This window comes from Balaenoptera musculus, chromosome 11 (genome assembly GCF_009873245.2).
Source record: "Balaenoptera musculus isolate JJ_BM4_2016_0621 chromosome 11, mBalMus1.pri.v3, whole genome shotgun sequence".
Taxonomy (NCBI): domain Eukaryota; kingdom Metazoa; phylum Chordata; class Mammalia; order Artiodactyla; family Balaenopteridae; genus Balaenoptera; species Balaenoptera musculus.
In genome coordinates, this window is record NC_045795.1 from 40759599 (window position 1) to 40787051 (window position 27453).

A 27453-nucleotide genomic window follows, 5' to 3' on the forward strand; every position below is an offset into this window, starting at 1 on the left:
GAGATATGAGACCCCAGACTTAGATCTCAGAGAAAAGAAACTGCAGACTCGGAGACTGACAACTCGAGAGACACAGAAACTCCAGACCCTGGGGGCGGTGGGGGCGGGGCCAGAAGAGACACTCAGCTAGCCCGGAGATGCAGAACTCAGAGACCCCAGACTCATAAAGAAGAGTTTCTAAGATCTCTGAGAGAGGGTGATCGCGGACCCAGAAACCCCCTAAACAAAAACCAAGGAAACTCAGTCCTGAGAAAGATGCCAATGCAAATACTGAAAGACCCCACAGAGATCTATCTCAGAGACAAACTCCAAACCCAAAGACAGAGATCTCAGGGAGACCCCAGCCCCAGAGAGGCAGGCATGAGAGAACTCAGCCTGGGAAATGCCCAGTCATACCCACAGAGCAGACCAGAGACCCTAGACCTAGGAGGGAGGGGGAATACTGGGTAGGGGGTGACGCAGAGCGTTTTTCTCCCTGCCTCCTCCCACCTATTTCTCCTCTCATTGGCCCCTGTCTCCATTTTTGGGTCACAGGATGTGCTTGGGCCCCAGGGAGGTTATGTAGGACAGGTCCTGGCTCCTAGGGGGATGGGTTAAGGGAAGGAGACCCAAGACTGAGAGGTAGACCTGTCCCGGAGAGTGAAACAGCAAGGGGATAAGGGACAAAAGAACCATCACTACTTCCTGGTGTCCTCTCCATATCCCCAACCTGCAGCCCTTCCTCCACACCCCATACCGATTCACCAGTCTGTCTCCAGCTTTGGGGTTTCAGTTAAGAGGGCTGAGCGCCCTCAGCCCCATTTTAATCATCTTCTATCCCATTTACAGGGTCTCACTCTGTCCTTTTTTTAAAATGCATCTTTCCTCACCTAGGCATGGTCTTGCCATGCCGTGTCTGCCTAATCACTCCCCCCTACCCAGGGACAGCTGGTTCCTCAGGTTATACTTGTGCATTCCCCAATTCAGGCATCTGTCACTCCTAACCAAAATGGCAGGGGGCGTTCTCTCCACCCCCTGAGGTTCAATCTCCTAAGACCCTCCCACTCCTTAAGGCCTCGGGAACAGTTTAGGGGCTGTTACTAGGCACATTCTGGGGTTTAAGGATGACTCTCCACTCCACAACCTGACGCATCGACTCTGCGGGGTCTCCAGACCCCCTTTCCTTGCGCCAGGTCTCTCATCACGTGGCCTGCGAGGCTGTCCCGCGATTGGTCTCTTCACGTAGCTCATTGAGGTACCGCCGCCTGAGGGGACCAGCCCCCTCACGTGACAGTGGAACGCCGCTGCAGCTCTCCTCAGCCTGCAATAGGCCGTTTCCGGTTTACACGGAAACGGGTGTCCCATTTCCGTGCACGTCTGCAGATCCGTTTGTTGATTGGTTGGATCCCTCTTCGCCCCTCCCTCACTAGGAGGCGGGACAAACTGGGCCACGTGAGGGCAAGGATTGGCTGGCTCTGGGGGTTAGGGCGGTCCGGCTTCTACTGTCACGTGGCCAGCGCTGTTTTCTTATCACGTGGCTGCTGCCCAGGTAAGAAGAGGCCGCTCTTCCTAGCTTTGGGGCCCTTTCTCGGCGTAACGTGTGGCCTTTGATATTCAACTCTCCTCTACCAGCATAGGCTGCATGAGGGGGGGGCGGGCTCCCGCATTCCTGCTCGGCGGAGGGGTGAGTGACCGGCCCCGCCTCTTCCGGTCCTCGAAGCTTCGACCACCACCCGCACCCCAAATCCCAGAGGTTGGCCCGGAGGAGGTAGTGAAAACCGAGTCTTTGTCTTAATTTTCCAAGTTTCTCTCTCAGCTTCAGGGACCTTTTCCTTCGGGGTGCAGAAGAGGGAAGGCAGAGCCTGAGTGTCTATCCAAGCAAAGGGTTCCCGGGGTGCAATTTCCTGGGGTATTTATGGGGAGACACACAATTCACCTCCTGCTCTCAGGCCGCTCTGCTCCTCTCGCTTCTTTGGATGCCGGCCCTGCTGCCTGTAGTCTACCGCCTTCTGTTGCTACCCCGAGCCCTGCTGTCCATGGCTTCAGGAAGCCCCCCGTCCCAGCCCTCGCCGGCCTCGGGCTCCGCCTATGTTGCTGGCTCGGTCTCTGCAGCCTTTGTCACCTGCCCCAACGAGAAGGTCGCCAAGGAGATCGCCAGGTGGGGACCTCAGTGTGGAGCGAGGAAGGATGCTTAGGAAGGGAGAGTTGGAGGTGGGGGAGAAGAGTGTCCTCCCGCTGCTTCCTGCCTGTCTCTGGGCTGCCAGTGCAAAAATCCGGGTCACGGGGTCTCTAAATGGGGCTGTCTCTTCACCTTCAGGGCTGTGGTGGAGAAGCACCTGGCAGCTTGCGTCAACCTCATTCCTCAGATTACATCCATGTGAGTCATAGAAGTTGGGGGGTTAACCTACCTTTCGGGTCTGACTGGCAGTCTTTTTTCCTTTGGGGAAATCTTTGCTGCCACAACGCTCTCTTCCTGACCTTTTCAGCTATGAGTGGAAAGGAAAGATTGAGGAGGACAGTGAAGTGCTGATGGTGAGAAACGTTCCCTCACCCAACAAAAACTTAATTCCCTGACCACTTACTTTGATCCCCGTCCCTCGTCTGAGATCCTGAAATCAATTTCACCCTTTGATTCAACTGTCTTCCCCCCCTTAGATGATTAAGACCCAAAGTTCCTTGGTTCCAGCTTTGACAGATTTTGTTCGGTGAGGACTTTATGGGTAGAGGTGAGGGTGTGTCCTGTGGGGTGAGACTTGCGGGCAGTCTGAGGGGGTGGGCTCCTTCGGGTAAATCTTTGAGTGATCCCCCATCTTTTTCCCAGTTCTGTGCACCCTTACGAAGTGGCCGAGGTGATTGCATTGCCTGTGGAACAGGGGAACTCCCCGTACCTGCATTGGGTGCGCCAGGTTACAGGGTCAGTTCCTGAGTCCGGCACAGCCCCACCGTGATGAGCCTTTGTTTTTGCCACGTTCCCTTCATATACTTCAGTGCCCCCAGCCTTCCAGGTGATGACCGGACCCTTAATAAAGCTTTAGTTCTGTCATTTTCCTTTTTCCTTGTCAAAAAGTGAATTTGGTTGGGAAGATCAGAAGTGCTTCTAGTCCCTTTGTTCTCATCTTTCAGAATGACTCAGAGCTGCTAAGTTTATTTATCTTTATTTCAATGATACAGAGCCCAGGATCCTTTATCATCCTCCCCTCCTCAGTCTCCGTCCCCAGGGGTTAAATAATTTTTAAAAATATTTAAAAAGCTGTAACAAAATAACATCAAAGGAAATGGGAAGAGGAATGGGGGAAGGGTCAGGAATCATGAAGGGAGTAGAGAAGAGAGAGCCTCTTCCCCAACCCCCCACCTGGATTCCAGCCTGGGCAGTAGGGCGAAGTACCCCCTACAGCCCCAGGTACATCCCAGCTGTAGGTGAGGTCAGAGGTCAGGGTATGAAAGTGCCGGTGTATGTGAATGGGGAAGTAAGTGGGCAGAGGCAGGCCGTTCAGAAGATGCCCCCTCCTCCCCACTCAACCAGGTACTGCACAGAGCCATCAGGCCGTACTCTCCGAGCAAGGACCCGGACGGGGTCCCCTCGGGACAGGTAGCCGACCCCACCTCGGACTCCTCCCCCAGTTCCAGGAGACAAACTACGGCACAGGGGAGAAGGGGGTGCTGAGCGTCTAGGAAGACCTGGGGAGGGGGCTGGGACTGAGGAAGATGAGGCAGTCATCGAGTGGGGGGCACTTTTAGGGAGGTCTGTGGGGAAACCAATGTGAAGTTCCAGGGGTGACCTAGGGAGAGAAGGCAATTGTCAGTCCAGACGGAGATTAAGGACTGACCAGAAATGGAGACCGTATGTGGATTAGAGGAACAAAAAAAACGGTTAGAGACCGAGGAACTTAAGAGCACAGAGGCGAAGAGCACAGAGGTATCACAGGTAAAGGAGTAGAATCTCACCTGTCTGGGGGTTCACCATCCCCAGAGGTCCCTGCGGTGCTGGCAGAGGGGTGGAAGGAAGCGAACATCCGGATGGGACTGCTAGGGTTGGGGGAGGGGGAAAGTCAGGACCCGAAGCAGGGGAACAGGACCCTCTCCCCTGAGAGGGCAGAGCTCAAACACTACCCTCAAGGAACCCCTGTCCCCAGCATACTGGGAAGCAGACATTGGCTCTAGGTCTCTCTAGGAAAAGAAGTGGGCAGCCAAGGGAGAGAGGGGAAAGAATTCTGGGTGAGAAAGTCCAGAAGATGTAGACGACTGGAAGAGAGGTTCCAAGGGAGTACACCTGGCTGGAGGCAGGAGGTGCACTGACCTGGGCAGGCAGCGGGCATCTGTGGGCCGGAAGTTGTAGCCGCTGCTGCCCTGGTAACTCTGGTTAGGGCTGGAGGGTGGTGGAGACACTGAGGCCTAGAAGGAGCAGAGGACTGAGAGAGAATCCTTGATTTCTTCCCACACCACCATTTGCCCCACGGGGTGCCCCTGCCCTTGTACCTGCAGTGCCCTCTGCAGACGAGCCCGCTCCCTCTGCTCCTGGGGCTCGGGCTGGTTGCGCACTGCTGAGGGTGGCCCCAGCTCCTCCATTTTCCCCTTCTGCCTCCTCCTCAGGGGCTCTGGCTCCGGCCTCCGGCGCTTCCCCAGGGGACGTGAGACCCCTCCCCCAGGGCCCTGCCCTGAAGGGAAGCTGTAAGAGGCCTCCTTATCCCCCCAGCCCCCTCCCGGACACCCCAAGACCTCCCCGTTTCCATACATACACCCTGAGAACTTCCCCATCCCCCCTGGACCAGTGACCTGGTGGGGGCTCCATCTCCAGTAGGGGGCTCCACAGGGGGAGGGATCCGAGCATGGAGACCAAACAAGCATTTCCTCTTCTTAATCTCCCTCCCTGAAATGAAACTGGGGTAAGGAGAGAAATAATATAAGGTCACTGCCGGAGAAAAGGGACCCTCCTGTGCCATTACTCAGTCCTTTTCAGAGGTGATCTTCCAGGTGGGCTGCAACCCCTCCCCTCCCCTCCCAGGCTGCCATACCATATCTCCATCTCTTTCTGAGCCTCCCTCCAACTCACCGGTCCTTGTGGCTATTGAGAGCAGAGAGGAGCCTGGAAGAACGTTCTCCCTTGGGGGTGTCTGAGAGCTGGGGGAGGGGAAGGAAAATGGGGTCAGGGGAGCAGTGATTCTCTCCCTTCTCCTCTTCTCCACATCTCCCTAGTCCACCCTGACCCCCAGAGCTGCACTACCCCTTACCTCCCCAAGGAGCAAACTGTCCCAATTCTCAGAGGTGAAGGGGAGGATCTCACGGTCAAAATCAAAGTATTTTTTCTTACAGCAAACGCTGAGGTGGTAGAGGACAAGATGAGCCACGTCCACCCTGGAGAAACATTAACTTGTCAAGGTGGTAGAAGGGTTACAAAAGCCAGGGGGTGTCCCAAGGCGGGGGGCTGGGGCCTGTAAGGTGAAAAACTGGGGGTGCTGAGGGAGGAGTTACACTGAGGTCATGCCCCATCCAGCTCACCAGCGAAGCTGTAGCCTCCGGACCTTCTCAGGGCCCCCCCGACACACACAGCATTCAAACTCATAGAACCTGGACATGGGCAAGAGGGAGAAAAATACTTTTTACAGGAAAACTACATCATGCTGGTGGGGGGGGGGGACTCCCAAGCAAGGACGAGGCCAACGGGTAAGCAAAGATGCAGAGGTTGGGAAGAGACCAGGTCTGGGATGGAAGGGTGGGGGACGGAGGTGATGGAGCAGAGCTCTTGGAGAGCCCAGCCAGGCTCACCTGTCCCCGTAGAGGAGGGGCTTGCTCAGACACTGGGTGCAGGCCTCATGGAACCACTGTAGGCAGCTCCTGCACTGCAGCATCTTCAGGTTCCACCTGAGGGGAAACACAGGACCAGTGACCCCCAAATACCCCTCCTTAACTGCCCCAAACCCAGCTCACCACCTTCTCCCACACCTTCAACACTCCAGCCAGCCACCGTTCTTTCTCCTTCATTCCCTGCAACCACCACCGCCCCCACAACTCATTCCCTAACCCCCGCCCCTCACTACTCACTCCCCAGGGCCACCACAGTAACAGTAGCTCTGCTGCCGGTTGCTCAGATGCCCAGCGTCCCAGTCCAACCCCTTTAGTCCGTACGGCAGGGAGAGCTTCATGCCCAGCATGGCCCGGGCATAGGGGCCCTTCTTCAGCGCACCTCCCCTCTGCAGGTGGAACAGGCAGGCGGCCTCAGGGGTGGGGGAAGAAAGGACTCGGGAGAGGCTGGGGGTGGGAGGCTCCCACAGGAAGGTGCCTTTACCTTGGTAGCGATGGCAAAGACGCACTGGCGGCAGACCCAGGATGTGCCCTCTCCCTCTCCGGGGGCTGGGGCCCTTGGAACGTGGCAGTCCTGGTGATAAGCTGAATAACGATAGTATTGATAGACCACTCATTGCGTTGCATACCTGTCTGCACTAGGTGTTGGCACAGGAGGAGTCTTACCCATCTCATTTCATTCTTGACCGTGGTCCTGCTGGGGTGGGCGTGTTACCTTTAATAGCAGGTGAGGCAGCTGTGGCTCTTAAAAGTTTAGGGACTTGCCCAAGGTCATATGGATAGAAAAGGGTGTATTTGAACTACTTTCTGCCTGCAGAGCTCACACGTCCCATCCCATGTTTGCCGCTCCCTGTGCTGGAAGGGAGTGAGGTTACAGGGTTGAGGAGACGGGCCAGAGCAGTGACTTGGGGACTCAGGCCAGGACAGGTGGTATAAGGACCAGTGCTAGAGGGAAGAGTGAGAGGCAGCCTGGAAGGCCCAGGGCAAGCTGGACCATTCAGGTGTCCCGCTCTCTCACCGTGGCGACACTTCTCACAGCTGACCAGCCGGTTCCCAGGGACCACAGTCTCAGAGCGACATACACAGCAGAGGAGTTCCTCCCCAGGGAGGGCAGCTGTGAAGAACAGAGTGTCAGAAGGCCTGTCCTTAAGCCCTTTCTGCCCCCCATACCAGGTTTCTGTTTTCCACGGGATGCACACCCTCAGGCCTCTCACCAGGGCTGATGTCTTTCCATAGAACCAGAAACTGGGAATCATCCTCAAACTGGACCAGACACACCTCCCGAGCACTGTCCACCTGGAATGGGTGAGCACAGAAGATCAAATGGAAGTCAGAACTAGATAAGGGAAATGAGAAAAGGTGACAAGTCAGAGATCAAAGGTCTTACCTTTTTGATGGTCCCCAAGTATAGCAGCCCATCTGTCCATCTGGCCAGCACATCTTGACCCTCCCAAAGTCGAGGCCTGGGGCCTGAGGTGGGAGCAGGGGAAGCTGGGTCCCAAAGTGGGGGGGCACCAGAGCGGCTCAGCCGGGGGGGCTGTGCCATTGCATCCTGGGGGGGCCTAGCTAGAAATGGGATGGGAGGAGAAAGTTATGAATACTGAGGAACTGGTCCCCATTTTCTTTGCCTATTTTTCTGTCAAGGACTCAAGCAGGTGTGCCCCCAGTCTCCATTTCCCTGAGACACCTGGATAGGAAACCACTGGGCCCCCCTCCCGAGCTTCTTAACTCCAACTCTCCCAACACAGTCACCACTGGCTCTCTTCTCCCTACCCCCCCTACCAACCTAGTTCTCTAGTTTCCCAGCTTCCAGAGCTCCCCTGGGATGTTATATCCTGGCCTTGAGATTTTAACAGAAACGATGGTTGCAGAGGCAAAGGTTACCACTCAATTTCTACTACCACCTTCTACTGCTGTTTAGAAGGATCATAATTGGGGTACTGTTTCCCAGAGATGTGTTTTAGGAGCTTTTTCTAGAGATGTTTTCCAGAGTGGAAACGATTGCCTCCCGGGCCCGCGTGTCTCATTCAGAACAATCATCTTGATGCCAGGTTATGTCAGGTCACCCTTAAATTCGGGGCTCCCACCCCCGGGTTAGATAACTTCCCTGAGTGCCCCGGGAGGGGGGCGTGTCCCCGTCTCGGTCTCTACTCCCCATGACGGCGAGTCCGAGAGGGGACTTGAGTCGGCCCGACCCGATGCCCAGGCGGCGCGGCTCTCCCGCCTGCGCCCTGCGCGCCGACCCCCGGCTCCCTGCCCCCCCACGGGCGCCTCCCGCCGCCTCCTTACCAGTGACAGCTGGGGCCGCCGGGAGCCGGGCAGAGGCAGACGTGGGAGACCGAGGCGAACCCCCCGCGCGGGGAGGGCACGTCTGGGCGTCGGGGGGCGTGCAGGCAGAGACCGGGGGGTCCCCAGGCCCAGCCCCTCCGTCCCGGCGGCTCTGGGGCGTATGACGCAGCAGCCAAAGCAGCGGCAGCGGCAGGAGGAGGAGGCGGCGGGGGGAAGGAGGGGAGGGGAGGGGAGGGGAGGGGAGGGAAGGGAAGGGAAGGGAAGGGGAGGAAAGGGGAGGGGAGGGACAAACCGGCTCGGGGGGAGGGTGGTGGGAGGGGAGGACTGGGGGGAAGGAGGAGCCGGGGGGTAGGGGGGCGGGCCCCACCTCACCCCACCTCCCTCACCTCCAACAGGCCTGGAGAGTGCCGAGCAAGCAGCGCCTTCTCCGCGGATGGGGCGAGCGGACTGTCGGACCCGGCGGGAGAGGGAATCCCCGCAGCCCCATCCTCCAAAGGGAGACCTGCCCTCGGGGCAGGAGGAAATTCCCCCTCCCGGCCGCCGGCCTCCGGCCGAGCCCTCACCCCATGCCATATCCGTTAACTGCCCCCTTAACCTTCAGGGTTATTCCAAGTCCCACCCCCCCAGCCCTAGTTCACGACCCCGCCCTCCACTCACCCTTCTCACTGCCCCCGCCACGCCCTCCTCCCTCGAGTGCCCCGCCCTCCCCCCCGCCTTTGCTCCGGCCCCGCCCCCGCTGTGCCTAGCTGCCCCACCCGCCCACCGTCGCCGCGCTTCTGCGCACGCGTGACCCCTCCCGCGCGCGCGGCACCTGGGAGGACCCAGCCCCTCCTTTACGGGGCGGTGGCCCTCGGCGGTTGGCGCGAGGGAGTCGGTGCTTGCGTCCCGCCCCGCGCTTCTAAGGCGGGCCCACGGACCGGGAGGGCTAGTACCGAGGCGGTGACGCCGCCGAGAGCCAGCCAATGGGCAGCGGGCGGGGCCAGCCCCGGCGGTTCGAACGGGAAGGCAGGGAAAGAGCGGGAGGAAAGAGCCAGCAGTTTGTGGGAGGGAGCGCCAGCCACGCCCCTGGGCTCGGGTTCCTACCTTCCCACACTCGCCAGAGGAGTTCCTGCCCCGGGCTGGGGTGGCCTTTGGCAAAGGGGAAACAGAACTAATGACTGTGGATACCTAGTGGGCAACTCCTAGGCGTGGACGACGGGGGCAGGGTATGGGAGCTGGAGGCCACCCCACTCCGGGGATTGTCTGTTAGGGAGAAAAGCCGAAGCCCTAACCCCGCGCAACACACACAAATGCTTGGCAGAATGGAAGATCCACAGTTTCCATCTTTACAGGTAGGAAAAATATCTCCCTTATTGGGCAACCGCTAATAAAACCTTTATTAAAAAAAAAACAAAAAACAAAAAACCCTCTTCTTTATTTCATAGGCCCAGGTATCACAGTGCCCCCCTCCCAATAAAGCACCCCCCACCGCACCCCCTTCCCCGTGTGTCTCACACACACACACACACACACACAAAATCTAGATCCATCTTCATTTCCTATTGGCCTGGGCAGTACCAATAACACACTGGTTCACCTGCGGGCAGGGGGTTTAGACAAACAAAATAAAGTTTTCAGAGTAACCAAAAGAACAGTTTTCTCCAAATCACCTCCCAACCCCCAATATTAGGGCTGCCCTCAGAGAATCCTAAAATAAGGGCTCTGAAAGGAGGTTCAGGCTGGTCTCAGTTCTCCCATGCCCACGAGGTATTCTAGGTCTGGAAGAGGAGGAAAGGCCTGAGAAGGGACAAAAGCCCCACACAGGAGCAGAGAGAGGAGCTTCTGTTTCTAGCAGTACCTCGGACTAGACACCCCCAAAGCCCTCCCAACACTAAAGCTTAATAAGCTAGATAAAACAAGAACAACACAAATTTAGGAACCAAGGCTATTTGGAAAATTAATGATTCCAAGCCTAGGGGAGGAAATGTACAAGATGGATCTGGAGTAAAGACTACTGGGGACCTATCTAAAGGACACAGGAGCCAAGGTGGAGCTTCCACTGGCCAAAGATGGGCAATTTGAGCATCAGAAAGAATAATGACCGCAAAGGATATATACCAAAAGTACAAGCATCTGTAAGATGTTACCTCCTGGATAAAAACTCACTGTTCACCTTTGAAAGTTGCCAGGATACCAACTTATAATACTGAAAATTGATAAAGAATCTAGCATTTATCGTATCTTACCTATATGGACTGAATTTCAGAATAACCAAATAGATGGCAAGGGGGAGTTATTTACAGAAGAATTGTGATTAATAAATGTAGAACAACTAAGAAAATTAGAAAATCACCATTTTTAAAAAATCACCATTTAAAAACTCCCTAATAATAGATCTAGATAGCATCACTGATAAAATCACTAGGGGAAAAAGTTGATAGGAAGTGTTTAAATGGATAGATCAGGCTGACAATACCCAAATCCAATGATCAATTTTTATATCATTAAAAGTGGAACAATTAGGGGGAGGGGGAAAAAAAGTGGAACAACTAGATACTAGGTGCCTCCTGATATGATGCAATAGAAAGTGTATCACACCATCGAAGTTTTTTCCCCACGAAATTTAAACCTGATTCAAATCAAGCCTCTAAATCTACAAAAATTGTGAAGGAAAGAGGAAGCAACCAGCCAAAATCTAGAATATGGTATATTCTATAGGACAAATGACCCTACTTCTTCAACAAATAAATGCTATAAAAGGGGATGAGATTATTATAGATTAAAAGAAACTCGGACTTCCCTGGTGGCGCAGTGGTTAAGAATCCGCCTGCCAACGCAGGGCACACGGGTTCAAGCCCTAGTCCGGGGAGATCCCACGTGCTGTGGAGCAACTAAGCCCATGTGCCACAACTACTGAAGCCCACGCACCTAGATCCCGTGCTCCGCAACAAGAGAAGCCACCACAGTGAGAAGCCCGCGCACCGCAATGAAGAGTAGCCCCGGCTCGCCACAGCTAGAGAAAGCCCACGCACAGCAACGAAGACCCAATGCAGCCATAAATAAATAAACAAAAATTTAAAAAGACACTCGAGACAATTTCAACCAAATGAAATGGGCGGCCCTTGCTTTGATCCTGAACAGAGCAAACCTAATGTATAAAAGGCATTTCTGAGACAATCGGGAAATTCAACATCAACTGGGTATTAGAGGATATTAAAGAGTTCATGTTGTTGGGTGTTAATGATGTTGATAGAACTTTACTTGGGGACTTCCCTGGTGGCGCAGAGGTTAAAAATCCACCTGCCAATGCAGGGGACACGGGTTTGAGCCCTGGTCCGGGCAGATCCCACTTGCCGCAAAGCAACTAAGCCCCTGCACCACAACTACTGAAGCCTGTGCACCTAGAGCCCACGAGCCACAACTACTGAAGCCCGTGCGCCTAGAGCCCATGCTCCCACAACGAGAAGCCACCGCAATAAGAAGCCTGCGCAGCCCCCGCTCGCCGCAACCAGAGAAAGCCCACGCGCAGCAATGAAGACCCAAAGCAGCCAAAAATAAATAAACTTAAAAAAAAAAAAAAAAAAGAACTTTACTTGAACTTGCAAGCTTGCAAGGGAAATCCTGATTAAAGTAGAAGACCAGGGCAGGGTGCTAAGGTGGCTGACTACTACCATGGCAGCAAGAGTGCAGAAGGGCACACATGATCAGAGACCCCGAATAAAGCCAGAACACATCGTAGGGCTATATATACCCTCAGGAAAACAAGTAACCAGAGGAAAAAATTACCCTCTGGAGGCAGACAGTAAAGAAACATCCTGACTTAACTCTAGTAGAGGGAGCTTAAGTCTCCTAGAGAATTCATGGCCATGGACACAGCTGATCTTCGTGGGGATTGGACCCTGAATTCACACTATTTGGAATAGTCTGAAAAACCTGTACATCTTTGATCCAGGAATTCCATTTCAAGGAATCTCTCCCTAGATAGTTAGATGTAACTAAACAAATATAAAATGATAATGTACAAAGTTAGCCAACATGGCCTTGTTTGTAATAGTAAAAGGGTGGAAACAATCCAAGTGTCCAGTAGAGGGAACTGGTGGATAAACTTTGGTGCATCCACACAGTGGAGTCCTAGGCAGATGTAAAAATAATGGGATCATCTCTGTGCTGGTGGGGAATAATCCTGGGGCTGTCTCGTTAATCAAAAAAAGAAAAAAAAAAGCATGGGACAACATAATATATGAGAGGGGGAGAAGAGATGTCTTACAAAAGAAGGAGGTAAAACCCATGCATGTTGCTTGTATTTGCAAAAAGAAACATTGGAAGGATAAGTGAAATGATAAATGATGAAAATGATTACTAGGGCAAGTGGGGAGAATGAGGACGGGGCGGTGGTTAAATCTCACTTGTTGTATATAGCTTTCTATTGATATAGTTTTGACCTTTCAACTACCTATTTTTAAAAACTTAATTAAAAACCCCCCAAAAGTCAATAGTTAAAAAAAAAAAAAAAAAAAGGATCCAGGTAGGTAGTGCCCCAGATGCCTGGCAAATGTACATCCATTCTGGATGCACCGTGCCCCCTGGTCTGAAGGACAGCAGGGTAGGGGTGGAGAAGCCTATATAACCCCCAGGAGGCCTGACAGGGATGGGACTGGTAGTGACCGCACCTTGGAGGCAAAGCGTAGGGAGTTGAGGGACTCGGAGACGTTCTCTTCCAGGGGGGAAATGTTCACAAACATGAGCCTGTGGAGAGAGAGGGGGCCAAGCCCCAGCATCAGGGGCTGGGCAGAGCCTGGACCAGGTCTTCACGGTGTTGCCTCCCCCACCCTGACCCCAACATTGTGGTTCCCAGCCCACCCCTTCCCCTCACATCTTAGCGCTGCCGCCCAGAGAGTTCTGCAGCAGGTAGGTCAGCTTGCTGTTCCGGTAAGGCACGTGGGACTCCTAGAGGGTTGCGGGGGACAGGTGGTTAGGACTGGGCTGGGTTCAGCATGGCCAGCCCCAACCTCTCCCTGGGGTCCACCTGCCCCCACCCCCATTACTACCTTGTTGCTCAAGGCCATGATGACCAGCCCCAGTGTGGACAGGCTGCTGTTAATGGCCTGCGTTTCCCGAAGGCGTTCCCGCTCCCCAGGGCCGAGGGCCAAGCCGGGGTCTAGCCGCTCACTCCCAGCCAGGTCCACAAGGCTGAGGGGGGCCGCGCACTGCAGGCCTCGGCCAGCATGCTCCCCAGAGATCTGCAGCTGGAACACGCTGTGACTTCGTGACGATCGCTCATTCTGGGCTGTGCGGGCCACAGCCCGGTTCTGGCGGGCCAGGTGGAGCAGGGCCTCCACCTGGGGATGGAGAGCAGCAAGAGGCAAAGGCAGGCAGAAGTCAGTACATAGCTAGGTCAGGTAAGGCGATGAGCAAGACTCAGCACCTGCCCTCCTGATGCTTTCTTTCTAGCCAGCAAAAGAATAAGTAAAATACACAGTGTGTCCGAGAGTACTAAGGAGTAAAATAAAACAGAAAAATAGTGTGTGAGGGTGACGGTTGCAATTTTAGAAAGGATGGCCAGCGGGAATTCCCTGGTGGTCTAGTGGTTAGGACTCTGTGCTTTCACTGCCGGGGCCCGGGTTCAATCCCTGGTTGGGGAACTAAGATCTCACAAGCTGTGCAGTGCGGCCAAAAGTTAGGGAAAAAAAAAAAGGATGGCCAGGGATGGCCTCAATGCCTTAAAATCTTAAGTGAGGGAGCAAGCCCTTCCAGGAGAGGAGCAGGAATGTTCTGGCAAAGGAGACAGCACGTGCAAAGGCCCTGATCTGAGGGTGTGACGAGCAGGCTGAGGAACAGCCGGGAGGCCAGCATGGATGTCATGAACTGAGCAAGAAGAGTGGGCAGAGGTGAGACCTGAGATTGACGGGCAGGGCCCAGTGGCACCTGCTTCAGCAGGCCCATCACTTCTCTCCACTCCTTGGTTCCACAAAGGCGGATGCACCTCATAGCCCACCAGCCAAAACTGAATGTGCAACCTACCCTCACCACTCACCCTTCCTCATCCTCAACGTTCTCCTGCCCCTGCTCGTCCACCTCCATCCTTGTCACCCTGCCCATGCCTCCCCAGTGTCCAGGCCTAGTGCCCCTCAGCGCTTACCTCTCTCTCACAGGAGACAGGAACATATCGGGCGTTGGTGACAGTAAGCTCCTCGCTCCCCGGCCCTGCCCGGCGAATCTCACACTCACCCCCATGGCCCTTCCGGGTCCCAGTGGCCAGCAGGTCTCGGACAGTCTCATTGTAGATCTCTACGTAACTTGCCACAAAGCTGTAGGTCCAGCCCTGGCCACTTAGCTCCTGGGCCACAGAGAAGAGGTGCCGCAGGGCCCGAGGGATCAGCCCCTCCACCTGGGGGTCTCCCCCAGGCCCACCCTCCATGGTGAAGGTCTTGCCGCTGCCTGTCTGGCCGTAGGCAAAGATGCATACTGGGTAGCCATCCAGGGCTGACTGGACAAGCATGGAAATCTCTTCAAACACTTCATCCTGTCCACTCCCTGGTGGGAATACCCGGTCAAAGGAGAAGTCATGGCGGGTGGGGGCGGCTGGCGCCCCACTCAGGGTCCCACGCCGCTCGTCAGACCGGGAGAGGCTGAGCCGGGTTGGAGGGTCAGAGGGCCCGCTGGGGCCGGAGGGAAATAGCAGGAAGCCAGAGGGTGGGGTGGACTCCCCTGGAAGGACGGGGCGGACCCGGCAGAAGACCCGGACATTGCCTTTGAGTTCCTGCAGCTGGTTGTGTAGCCGCCGGCGCTCCATCTCGAGCCCATGGAGACGTTCTTCCCGCTTAGCCAGTAAGGCCGCCTGGGCTGCAGCCTCCTGGCGCAGGGATGCCACCTCCGCTTGGCTGCCCGACAGAGCAGCTTCTGATGCCTGTAGCCTCCCCTGTCCAGAACAGAGCAGACACAGAGGGTGAGATGCAACCAAGAATAAGAACAAGTCATGATGGGATGAGGGGTGGGAGGTGGGCTGGGCCCTGCCCCCAAGGACTTCACAGTCTGGTAAAGAAAGAGATACGGAAATAGGAATCATAGTACTAGAATAGGGAGTGCCATGGGAGCATCCAGAAGGGGCACAAGGAGGATGATATCTAGGCTGACACCCAAAAGTATGGGAGTGGACCAAGGGAAGGATGGAGTGCAGAAAGAATACTCCACAAAGAGGGACGTGTATATGCAAAATGCCCTGAATTGAGAATCGAGTCATTTGAGAGACTACAAGTAATGCAATCTAGTTGGTGCTCGCCAAGGAGTCAAATGGATGAGAAGAAGGAGAGAGAATGCGTGGGAATTTTTATCAGGAAAAGAGAGAAAGAAGAAAGGGGGTGGAGAAGTAGAGGCGACACAGACCCGGGGGGAGATACAGAAACAGAGTCAGGATAGGGTGAAGTGGGGCAGAAAGCAAGACAGAGTCAGGAGTGGGCGGGGGGTGGGGGCGACGGGGGAGCAGGGTAGTGAACGGAGGTGTACTGCCAGTGAGAGGTGGTCAGGGATTCGAAGCCCAAAGTGACTTCCAGGCAACCTAGAAAGAAGGGTCAGCATTTGGCACGAAGCTGGCCCTTACCTCCTGCTCCTCCAGCCGGGCAGCCAGTCCCCTCCGCTCCTCCTGCAATTCCAGCTGTTCTTTCTGGAGCTCTTGCACTAAGCCCTCCTGCGTGCCCAGCCGCTCTTCCAGCTCCAGGACCCGGGCGCTCAGGTTCCCCAGCTCCCGTTGGCCCTGCTCAGCCTGCGCACGCATCCTGGCCAACTCCTCTTCCAGTGTCCTGCGCTCTGCCCCCAGTTCCGTGGCCTGTTGCTGGGCCTCCCTGAGCTGGTTCCGCAGCTGTTGGTTCTCCTGGTCCAACAACTGGGTCCTCTCACGGCAGCATTTCAGCTCTGCGTTTAGGTCACATAACTGACCCTTTAAGTCCCAGGCCGGACGTTTGCTGGGTTTCTTCCTTCCCACCACAGGAGGAGCAGCTGTTGCTAAGATGGGCACAGAAAAGACAAAGGTCAGGGAACTCTTGGCTCTGTCTCGCTCTCTCCTCCCTCCTAGCCTTTAGGGCCTCACACCTGACCCTCCATCTCCTTCTTCTTCAGACAGGGAAGAGACCAAAAGGATTTTTCTGGGTACTCACCACCTCCTCTTCCCTATCCCAGCCTCTCACCCAAGGATTATATTTGTCACCTACTGCCAGGCTTCTGGGCAGGAACAGCAGGGCCTGGCTTCTGATTCTTCAGCACTAGAGAATTGGGGAGGTGACATAAGGAATTATAGCATCAGGGTCCCTCCACCTCCATCCTTCTCCCTTTACCCCCAATCCCTTCTCGGCCCCAGCTCTTAAGCATTGTTACCTGTGGCGACAGCTGTGGAACATCGGGGTCCTGTCTTCCTGGGAACTTTCGGCACTGTCGGGAGATTGGAGAGAGGAAAAGCAGAGTCATGATTCTCAGGGTGGCATGTACTCTGGCTGGGCTGAAGGCAGAGGAGCTGCTTTTTCAGAGGATTAGAAGAAATAAGATAACTTCCTTCTTTCCTTAAATCTGACCAACTCCTAGAGATGTCCTTCCTAGGACCAACAAGCCAAGAAACAAGTTGAACCAAGACAAGCAAAAAGAGCAAGGGGGCAGAACCAGGTGTAAAGTACGCTAGCATGTGTGTAAAACATGTTGGGGAACACGCCCATATTTGCTTGCAAACCCACAGAACATTCCTGGAAGGACTCACAGTTGCCCCTGGCGGGGTACTGGGTGCCTGGGGAACATGGGCAGGAGGGAGATTTTTCACTGTATAACAACTTCTGTGCCTTTGGAATTTTGAAACAAGTGAAACATATTACCTATTCAAAATAAGCTAAGATTGAAAGAAAAGAAAAAGAAAGAAGTGAGTTGAAGAGAACTGGACTTTGTGCCCTGGAGCCCACCTGCGGTCTGGCCTTGTGTCTGTGGCACAGTGGTGAGGGCCGTTGCTCTGGGGCGGGACGTGGCAACTTTGGTGCCCAGGCCTCGTGTCCTTTTCTGGGGAAAGACAAGGATGGGGGGGCGGAGTCCATAGTTACCCTCTCTGATGGTTTTATACACACACACACACACACACACACACAAACATACATGGATTTCCAAACCCAGCTCACCTTCTCAGGCTCCAAGTCCTCCTCCATCTGGTCAGGACCCCTCTTCAGCCTGCTTCCCGGAAGAGGGAGCTGGGAAGGGGCCTTGGCCAGGGCTCTCTTCAGCTCTATGTTCCCCTTCACTTCCAACAAGGGGGACCTCTGCTGGGAAGAGAGAGACCTTTCAGACAATACCCTGTGGCCCAAATGTCCCAAGAACTCCCGTTTATGGCCCCCCAGCCTAATTCTCATCAGCACCAACAAGCATTATATGAGTACCTCTTGTGCCACAAACTGCGGCTCACAGATGATGTGCCGTCTAAAAACCATGGAGAGAGGTGGGACGTAACACAATCCCTAAGGGAATAGCTGGACAGATGCTGAATTTCAGCTAAGTTTAAGGGCAGTACTTAAAAAAGCAGGGAAAAGGAACACTTCTTTCAGAAGGCAAAACCTTAAGCTTGCACATGGTACAGCTGGGAAACCACTACGCCCTTTTAGGTAAAGCTGAGATCATAAACAAGGGAGCGAGTTGGAAGAATAAGGTTGAAGACTGGGCAGGAGGAGCAGGTAACATTTATTAGGAACTGTTTCAAATGCTTTATCTGTATCAACTGACTTAAACCTCCCAGCCCACTGAGGAGGAGCTATTATTAGCCTCATTTTGCAGATGAGGGAAGGAAGGCTGAGAGGTAAACTAGCTGGTCTAAAGTCATCAGTGAATAAAAAGCAAAGCCAGGGTTAGAATCTAGACAGTCTGGTTCTGGAGGCCATGTTTGTAACCACTTGACCACACTGTCTCATAGGGCATTGATGCCAAGCTAAGGAGTTTAGGCTTTAGCCCTGCATATATGGAAAGCCAGATACAGTTTCTGATCAGGCATGTGAAAAACATACAAAAGAGCCTATTATAAATAATAATAGGGACTTCCCTGTTGGCACACTGGTTAAGAATCCACCTGCCAATGCAGGGGACACGCGTTCGAGCCCTGGTCCAGGAAGATCCCACATGCAGCGGAACAACTAAGTCCATGAGCCACAACTACTGAGCCTGTGTTCTAGAGCCCGCGAGCCACAAGTACTGAAGCCCGCGCACCTAGAGACTGTGCTCTGCAACAAGAGAAACCACCACAATGAGAAGCCCGCGCACAGCAACGAAGAGTAGCCCCTGGTCACTACAACTACAGAAAGCCCACGCGCTGCAACAAAGACCCAATGCAGCCAAAAATAAATAAATAAATAAATTTATAAATAAATAAATTAATAATAATGAGGTGTAAGTAGGCTGACTTGCATGGGGAAGACGAGGAAGCAGAGGCATGACCAGTCTGAAGACCACCGAAGTACAGGTATGAAGTAGGGGCGTGGGAAAGAAAGATCCTCTCCTCTAAGCAGCCCAGTTCAGTGCCTGGGGATCATGCCCACCCTATGGTTACTCCTACGTAGGATGACCAACTATTCTGGTTTGCCAAGAACTGAGAGGTTTCTTGGGACACAGCATTTCAGTGCTAAAACCAGGTCATTCCTATGCAAACCAGGACAAGTGGTCACCCTACTCCTATCCCACCATCAGGAAAGCACAATGTATAGATCAACTTCTGATTTTCACTATAGGTAACTATTAATTCCAAGGCCAATCTCTCTCTGCCCTTCAGTTTACTTCATTCATTCAATATTTACAAAGTGCCTATTACATGCCAGGAAATGATCTGGATTCTGGAGTAACAGGCGTGGTCCCTGCCCTCAAGATTGTGACAGGACAGTAGGCAAGCGAAGCATTTAAAGAGATGATTAAATCTTTACCAAGTGCTATCATAAAAGGATCCCAAAGGAGGGGGTGCGCATCCAGTTTAGATGGGGAGACTGTCAGACACAATTCTACAAAGTATTTTTAGGCCAAGCCTTGAAGATGAGGAAGAGTTGGCTTGATGGGCTTGGGCCAATGAGGAGCATTCCAAGCAGAAAGCAAGGAGAGGGACTTGTAAGGAATGACAAATTATTCTGTTCAAGTGAACACAGGGATGTGCATAGAAAGTGGGGAGAGGAGAAGAGAGGTAGAAGGGAAAGACTGTGGCAGTGGTATGCCGTGATAAGGAATCCGGGGTCTACTGAAGACAAGAGGGACACTGATGATTTTTAAACATGAGAATAGTATGACTCGATCTTTACTGAAAAAGTGAACTGTGTGCAATGCAAAGAATGAACGGAAATAGAAGATGAGGGTTATCACAGCAGAGGGATGGCGTCATTCCTTCGTTCATCCATTCAACAAGGATTTGTTGCACTAGATTTGTTGAATGACTGCTCTTCTAGGCTCTGGGGTGAAAGTAATGAATGTAAAGTCCCTGCCTGCCCAGAGCTTACTTTCTAGGGCAGCCTTTCCAAACTGGGGTACAAGAGAATTAAGCTCTACAGAAAATGATCTGTTTTCTCAATTCTCCCAAGAATATAAAAAACAGCTCTTACCATCCTAGGTGCCTCAGAGAGAAGTTAATGCATTAGATACAAAGGATGCCTTAGGGCATTAGATCTTAATTCTCTTGGAACTCAGCTGAGAGGGGATGTTCTAAGAGTCTGATGGCTAAGCAGAGCTGGCGTGGGGGTGGGTGGGGAGGAGGAGTAGCCAGAGGTCAGGCAGTGAAGGAGATGGAGTCCAGTCTGACTCCAAGAAGCCTGCCCTGGTTCCCAAGATCACAGGAGGAAAATCTGGGTTTGTTTGTTTTTTAATTAAACTTCTCATTTTAAAACCATTGTAGATTCACATGCAGTTGTAAGAAATAATATGGGGAGACCTGAGAGCGCCTGAAGGGCTAATTTTTAAGAGATGCTAAGTTCAACTTTGGGAAAGTGAGGTTGAGGATGTTCACAGAACATCACTAAAGAGAAAACTCTGAAACAATTTGATATCCTGGGTTTTAAATTTTTAGCTTATTGGTTTATTGTCTTTCCTTACATTAGACTGTGAGCATCACAAGAACATGCCTGTTTTGTTCACAACTATAGAACCAGAGTGCCCAGTACAATGTCTGCTACATGGTAGGACTCAATACTTTTTTTTTTTTAATTTTTGGCAGCGCCAAACAGCTTGTGGGGTCTTAGTTCCCCGACCAGGGATCGAACCTGCGCCCTCAGCAGTGAAAGCACGGAGTCCTAACCATCGGACTGCCAGGGAATTCCCTCAATACATTTTTCAAGGAATGAAATTAGATGTCCACCAGCAGGGAAATGCTCAAATAAACTGCAATACATCCAAACCATTGGCTCCTATACAAATAAAAAGGAAAAAAAAAGGAGGTGGTGTTCTCTTTTCCTGCCACCTGCAGAAATGTGCACAAAGAATGCTGATTTTAATTCACTTTAATCAAATGTAGTATGAAAACTAAATTTTTCTTTTAAGTATTTCAAGGTCAAACACTGAATTTTTAAATTACCTGTGCCCTTCGTTCTCCCTACACTACCATAGTGGATCAACTAAAGACCTACCTCCCTGGAATTTGTGTGGGTTCAGAAAATGTGTTCAAAGGTTTGTTTATACAGGGCAACTCCTAAGAGTACAGTATTTATTTTTCTCCCATCTATAAAGCTAGACAGGATGACTCCCAACTTTCCACAATAAGCATATGCACTTAACCTTCTATAAAAACAGATTTTCATGGAACCCCTCCTATACCCACTTCCCTGGATCAGAGATGGATGCCCTGCTACTAAGGAATCTCCTGCACGTGCGCATCCGCTCCCACCCTCACCCACACAGGAACAGCACTCCAGCAACCCTTCCTTCTCTCCTCTGCACCATCATTTTCACTCTCTCCTGGATCATTCCAATCAGTATATAATACATGCTATTATTACTTCCAACCAAAAAGAGTTTTTCTCTCCTAACCCTGTCCCAGTCAGGCTTTCACTCCCACCATTCCACCAAAACTGCCCTCAAGGTCACAAGTCTGCTTGTGTTGCTAAATCAATTCTTTATCTTTTTGTTTCTTGACCCATCAACAGCGTGTGATACAACTGATCACTCTCTCTTCCTTAATACACTCACTTCATTTAGCTCCTGGGAGACCATCCTCTCCTGGGTTTCCTACCTCCCTGGTAGATCCTCTTCATCTCCCCAAACTTTAACAGTGGTCTTTCTATTCTCTATCTACACTCTAGGCCACTCCTATGGCTTTAAACACCATTCATATGCTGACAACTCCCAAACTATTGTCTCCAGCCAGACTTTGACCCTGAAGTCATGTGGAACTAACCTTCTCAATGTCTCCACTTGGAAGCCTAATAAACACATCAAACTTAAGGCATCCAAATCTTAACCTCCTGACATCCAACCCTCCTTCAACCTTGCTCTCTTGCAGCTTCCTCCATCTCAGTTGATATAAATTCATCTTTCAGCTGCTCAAGCAAATACACCCAAAGTCCTCTCATTCTCTTACATACCACAAAGTCTAACATCAGCAAACGTGGCCAACTCTATCTTCCAAATAGATCCAGAATCGGACCACTTGTTACCACCTCCCCTGCTACTACCATGATCCAAGTTACCATCATCTGTCACCTGGATTATCACACTCTACTGGTGCTCAACTAGGGATGGTTCTCAACTAGGGATGACTTTACTCCCCAGGGGACGTTTGACAATGTCTGGAGACACTTTGTCATGATTAGGTGGGGGTTGCTACTGTCATCTAGTGGGGAGAAGCCAGGAATGCTGCTAAACAACAGACAACTTATAGGACAATCCCCCCTGCCCCCCATAAGAAGTCAATAATGTGAAAGTTGAGAAAACCTGCCCCATTCCTAAAAGCTCTCCTTGTTTCTATCCTTTCTCCCTTACAGTCTAATCTCAATGCAGCTGCCAGAGTGGTCATCTTAAATTGTAAGAGAGATCTTGTCTCTCTTTGCTTAAAACCATCCAGTGATTCCCCATCTCACTCAGAGAAAAAAAATCAAAGTCTTCACAACGGCCCCTTTGAGGAGCAATGCGTTCAACACCCCCCTCTCTGTTACCTGACATCCCTTCCCACAACCTTCCCCGTTGCTCATTCCATTTCGGGTTTGCTACACAACTCTAGTGGCTTTGCTCTATCGGATTCCCTCTGCCTGGAATGATCTTAATAACTACTTGCCTGTTTCCCTCACCTCTTTCAAGTCTTTATTCAACTCTCACCTTCTTAATGGAGCTTACTAAGACAACCCAATTTAACAGTCTATCTTGCCAGCTGGCCTCCCTTCCCTCTCTTAATCTGCTCAAAATTTTCCTTTTCTCCATAGCCCTTATCATCTTCTTAACAGCATTATATAATTTACTTATCACATATTGCCTGTCTCCCCATGGAATGGCAGCTCCATGATGACAGGGATCTCTGCTTGCTCACTGCCGCATCCCAGGGACATAATAGGTGCTCAGTAAATATGTGATGAATAAATATGATAAGGTTTCTATTCTTTTTCATTGTCACATCACACTGCTCTGCTCTCTGGCTGGCAGGATACAAAGAGTATCTCTTCAAGTTGAAACCTGACTTTGGGTAAATCTGAATGTGAATACTAGTAAACAGAGGATTCAGGCAGGAGGCCTTTTCTGGCACCAGAAGTCAACCCACTCTCACTGTCACAAACACACCTCTCTCCACTGGAGAGGGGAGGCTGCAGGTGGTTGTGAGGTGCGGCAGGGCACTGATGAGAGAAGAAATTAAGTTAACCAGTCCCACTGAGCAGAGATCTCTGCAAAACCTGGGGAAGGAGAGATAATGAGGAGTCCTTCAGTTCACAGTACTCCATTCCCCCTCTCCCCTTCCTACACCCCGAAGAGGCCGCAAAGAGGAGAGAGGACACGAAAGGACATCAGCAGGGATTTGGCCTCAGACACCACTTCCCTAGAGCTAGTGGTCATCTCAGAACTCACACTGCAATAGTGAGTAGGAATGGACAGGTGGGAACGTGTTCAGACAAGCCTGAGAATTCGAAATGGGAAATCCTGGAAACATGAAAGTGAGCAAGGGCGTGGGGGACACCCTGAAGCTGCGGGAAGGCAGGCAGACTCCCCCCACCCCCCACTCCTGGGGCTGCTCCCTGCCTTCTCCACTCTCCACCCCTCATCCCTTTCCACTGTGCGGGGGCGCACGACCTTGGCCCTGCAGGCTGGCAGAACTGAGGCCGCCGGCACGTCAGCACTGGGGGGTGGGGCGGCCAGCTGTCGTCCCCGCGCCGACCCCTACTCACCTGCGGCTCCATGTCCAGCTCCGTGCCACACACGCCAGGGAAGCGCAATGGAAGAGGACAGGGCGCCGGGGCTCCTGGGACCCGCGTTCTCTCGCGCGCTCGCGACACAGAGCACGCGCGTTCCGGGCTCCGGCGCTGCCAGCCCGGCGCCACACCCGCCACTTTTGAATTTCAACGGCCGCTACCCTGCTCACCTCGCTCCGCACTCAGGGGCCAATCGTCGCCGCCGCCACAGCCGAGGGCCAATCGCAGCGCCCTCCACCTCCCGAGGCCACACCCCGCCCGGCCACCGCCTTCCCGTTCCTGCTTCCCCTGCACAGGGAGGCAGGCGGGTTAGTCACACTTCCGGCCTCACTGTTTCTTTTCTCACCCCACCCCTCCTCTAGCTGGAGTCCCGCTGGACTTCCGCTCGGCTCCCGGCCGCCGCTCGCTGCGTCAGAAATTGCAGGGAACACGCCGCCCTAACGTAACTCGTGTGGGGGCGGGGACGCTGGAGGAAAGGAATCACGCGTGCGCAAACAGAACCCGTGCGGGGTGCGGAGCGGGACCAGCGCCCCCTAGCGGCGGCGGTAGGAAGCGCACTCGTTAGTCCCGACTGGATCGATGTGATTGCGGATGGTGCGCGACGTCTCCCAGATGCTTAGAACTGATCCCGGAAGTTGATGCTGGATCTCTTATGCGGGTGTCAGAGTGGCTGAGTCTGCCCATTCCCCGGTCCCTTTGGCATTTCTCACCAAACTTAAGGACCTTGAGTACAGCTTGGCGCTCCATGGAAGCCCGACGGTGGAATTCGAGGCCCAGGAGAGGATTTTTCTCTCCAGTCAGCCTCCTCGCCTTACCGCCTACGTACCTGGGCGCTGTTACTGGTGCTGGAGAACTGGCTTGAGTCTTTCCGAGTCTAGAGTCCATGGAGGCCTTACCGCCTACGTTTATGGAATATTTTTTATGCTTTTCAGACTAACTGTACCCGTGCATTATCCCTTTTAATGATCCCTCAATTCACTGGGCTCTTACTATGTGTCAAGTGCTTTGCATTTCTTATTTGCAAGCTAGATGAAGGAGCCAGGTTCGGAAAGGTGAAGTAACAAGTACAAAGTCACACTGCTGATTGGGAGTGGATCTAGATTCCACTAGTTTCGAAATCCAAGCTATGGGCCTTCCCTGGCGGCCCAGTGGTTAGGACTCTGAGCTTCCACTGCAGGGGGAACGGGTTCGATTCCTGGTTGGGGAACAAAGATCCCACATGCTGCAAGTCGTGGCCAAACAAAACAAAACAAAAAACCCCACCAAGCTATATCAGTTATCTCACACTACTTAAAATAACCTTAGTAACAAAAACAACAACCTCTTACCTGTGAATAATTTGCAGAGTTGTTCTACTACTCTTAGTTACCAACCATCCTGGGGGTAGGCAGGGCAGGGATTTTATTTATGAGACTGAAAGGCAGGGGACTTAAGGGATTTGTCTTGGTGCATAATTGGAGATTGACCGAATTGGAACTCAAGCCACATATCTTCTAATCCAGTGCTTTGACTTGAATTCAAACGTGCTTGTGATGGGGAGCAGACTGTGGGGAGACACAGTGTCTAAAAACCCTGCCATCATCCCCCAACCTTTGAAATCCTAGGAAAGTACACGGAGCAGGAGCTTGAAGAGTGAGTAGTGATGGAGGAAACTGGGAAAGACCAACACTGGATGGGTAAAGAGAACTGAGAAGGGAAACATGAGAAGAAATGTATATCAAAAGACATTTATCAAAGTTAAAAAAGAAATGTTAGACTAGGAGAAATATGGACATTAAAGAGGAAAAAGTTTATTCATCTTAATCGATGCAGAAAAACTACTCAAAATATTCAACATCCATTGATATTGAAGAAAAAAAGAACATAGCCTGTTAAAGGACATCTTCAAAAATCCAACAGCACACATCACAATAATGGTGAAGTGTTGAAAGCCTTCCTCTTTTTATTTATTGCGGTGGGCGGGCTTTTCATTGCGGTGGCTTCTCTTGTCACGGAGCATGGGCTGTAGGTGCGCGGGCTTCAGTAGTTGTGGCTCGCTGGCTCTAGAGTGCAGGCTCAGTAGTTGTGGTACACGGGCTTAGTTGCTCCATGGCATGTGGGATCTTCCTGGACCAGGTCTCGAACCTGTGTCCCCTGCATTGGCAGGCAGATTCTCAACCACTGCGCCACCAGGGAAGCCCGAAAGCCTTCCTCTTAAGATGAGAGACAAGGCAAGGAAACCTGCTCTCAGTAATCCTAGTCAATAATGGAAGTTTTAGCCAGTCCAATAAACAACAACAGCAAATATATAGACGTTGGAAAGAAACAAGAATTTCAGTATTTGCAGATGAAATATACAGTATTTGCATGTGTAGCAACCCCAAAAGAAAATTCAGGTGGAATTAATAAGTGAGTTTAGTAAAGTTGCTGGGTGGGAAATCAATACAGAAAAAAAATCAATATATAAAATCTATTGCATTTCTATCAGCAGCCATCAGTCAGAAAGTGTAACTTTTAAAATGTACCATTTGGTTACATAACTACATACATATATAAAAGTCAAGCTATGCACTTGATTTTTGTACTTTATGTTACACTGCAATAAAAATTTTAATAAAAAAATACCATTTGCAATAGCAATAAAAATACAAATTACTTAGGAATAAATTTAACAACTGGAATGTAAACCCTTTGTGGAGAAAATGATAAAACTTATTGGAAGATGTTCAAGAAAATCTAAATTAATGAAAAGATATACTATGTACTTGCAGAGAAAGACTTGATGTTGTAAAGATGTCAGTTCTCTCCAAGGCCTTGGTGTTGGGCTAAGGAGGATGATAGAGTCCATGATGCCTGGTCCTGCTAGAGTCTCTCTCATCTGCCTATCTCAGAAGCAGGCTGAGTGGGACTGCCCTTGGTGGTCCTTTCCCCCTCGCCAGAGACCCCTCCTGCAAGCTGAGGAGGATTTCTTACCTTGGAAATCACATTCCTGAACCCCGTGTCCCCTCTTCCACTGCTTCTTTTCCTTGTTTCTCTGGCGGATTCCCTTCTCCCTGCCCAGCCCTTTGTAGGCCTCTCCACAGATGGCAAAGTGTGCAGTAAAGTTACCTTATGATTACCAAAGGGGAAAGGTCGCGGGGGAAGGATAAGTTAGGAATTTGGGAGTAACATATACACACTACTATATATAAAATAGCTAAACAACAAGGTCCTACTGTATAGCATAGGCAACTATATATTCAATATCTTATGATAAACCATAATGGAAAAGAATATATTAAAAAATGTATACATATGTATAACTGAATCACTTTGCTGTACAGCAGTAATTAACACATTGTAAATCAACTATACTTAAGTAAAAAAAAAAATTTAAAGAAAAACGAAAATATTTAGAGGAAAACAAATCCATCATTCTGCTAGCCACGGAAACCACTGTTTGTATTGTTGTACTGCCTTGCAACCTTTTTTCCATACCTGTTGTTTTGCCTAGTTGAAATTCCAAAGATAAAAACCAAACAGAGAAACAAACCAAAAAATGTGAAAGACTCTTTAGATAAACAGAATTTAGTATATCCATAAAATGGACTATTATTCAACCATAAAAAGAAAGTACTCATACATGCTACAACATGGATGAATCTTGAAAACATTATGCTGAATGAAAGAAGCCAGACACAAAAGGCCACATATTGTGTGATTCCATTTATCTGAAATGTCCAGAATAGGCAAATCCATAGAGACAGAAAGTAAATTAGTGGCTCCAGGGACCAGGAGAGGGAGGAATGGTGATTGGCTAATGGGTACGGGTTTCTTTTTGGATTGATGAAAAGTGTTCCAAAATTAGATAGTGGTGATGGTTGACCAACTCTGTGAATATACGAAAAGCCAATGAATTGTACATTTTAAAAGAATGAATTTTATTTCTCAAAATTGTTATAAAAATGTCACTCACTTTTCAAGTACAATTCATCATTTCTTAAGTGCCCACTCTGTCATGCATTGTGCTAGGCTCTTGGGCTACACTGATGAAGGAGATAAACATCTCTTTCCTCCCAGA

General features: G+C 51.3%; 3 protein-coding genes across 17 annotated transcripts; 1 reads left to right on the forward strand and 2 right to left on the reverse strand.

The window, feature by feature from the left end:
* The first annotated feature begins 1448 nt into the window (after window positions 1-1448).
* CUTA (cutA divalent cation tolerance homolog) lies at window positions 1449-3027 on the forward strand. Of its 4 annotated transcripts, none has more exons than XM_036869444.1 (6): window positions 1449-1528; window positions 1929-2137; window positions 2297-2356; window positions 2466-2511; window positions 2635-2684; window positions 2801-3027. In XM_036869444.1, exons 2-6 carry the CDS (start codon window positions 1956-1958, stop codon window positions 2925-2927), a joined length of 465 nt encoding a protein of 154 aa, XP_036725339.1. In that variant the 5' UTR covers window positions 1449-1528; window positions 1929-1955; the 3' UTR covers window positions 2928-3027. The 4 variants fall into 4 exon arrangements, with proteins under 4 accessions (XP_036725339.1, XP_036725338.1, XP_036725336.1 ...); XM_036869443.1 differs by lacking the exon at window positions 1449-1528 and adding an exon at window positions 1535-1747 and having other exon boundaries at window positions 2635-2705; window positions 2801-2940; XM_036869441.1 differs by lacking the exon at window positions 1449-1528 and adding an exon at window positions 1536-1747.
* KIFC1 (kinesin family member C1) lies at window positions 1683-23544 on the reverse strand. Of its 3 annotated transcripts, none has more exons than XM_036869430.1 (12): window positions 23391-23544; window positions 17193-17333; window positions 16983-17076; window positions 16414-16467; window positions 16251-16301; window positions 15644-16044; window positions 14186-14965; window positions 13095-13385; window positions 12920-12993; window positions 12717-12792; window positions 9568-9643; window positions 1683-1692 (listed from the first exon to the last, which is right to left on the reverse strand). In XM_036869430.1, the coding sequence occupies exons 1-11, from the start codon at window positions 23400-23402 to the stop codon at window positions 9599-9601; spliced, it is 2019 nt and encodes a 672-aa protein (XP_036725325.1). In that variant the 5' UTR covers window positions 23403-23544; the 3' UTR covers window positions 1683-1692; window positions 9568-9598. The 3 variants fall into 3 exon arrangements, with proteins under 3 accessions (XP_036725325.1, XP_036725327.1, XP_036725326.1); XM_036869432.1 differs by having other exon boundaries at window positions 17193-17330; window positions 23391-23417; XM_036869431.1 differs by lacking the exon at window positions 1683-1692 and having other exon boundaries at window positions 9453-9643; window positions 17193-17330.
* PHF1 (PHD finger protein 1) lies at window positions 3119-8286 on the reverse strand. Of its 10 annotated transcripts, none has more exons than XM_036869434.1 (15): window positions 8068-8286; window positions 7166-7340; window positions 6993-7074; window positions 6797-6892; window positions 6263-6363; window positions 6019-6167; window positions 5743-5838; window positions 5476-5544; window positions 5208-5331; window positions 5030-5097; window positions 4753-4857; window positions 4456-4645; window positions 4277-4371; window positions 3925-4005; window positions 3119-3758 (listed from the first exon to the last, which is right to left on the reverse strand). In XM_036869434.1, exons 2-15 carry the CDS (start codon window positions 7322-7324, stop codon window positions 3470-3472), a joined length of 1704 nt encoding a protein of 567 aa, XP_036725329.1. In that variant the 5' UTR covers window positions 7325-7340; window positions 8068-8286; the 3' UTR covers window positions 3119-3469. The 10 variants fall into 10 exon arrangements, 7 of the variants coding, with proteins under 7 accessions (XP_036725329.1, XP_036725330.1, XP_036725328.1 ...); XM_036869435.1 differs by having other exon boundaries at window positions 3925-4002; window positions 7166-7344; XM_036869433.1 differs by having other exon boundaries at window positions 7166-7344.
* Window positions 23545-27453: the final 3909 nt, after the last annotated feature.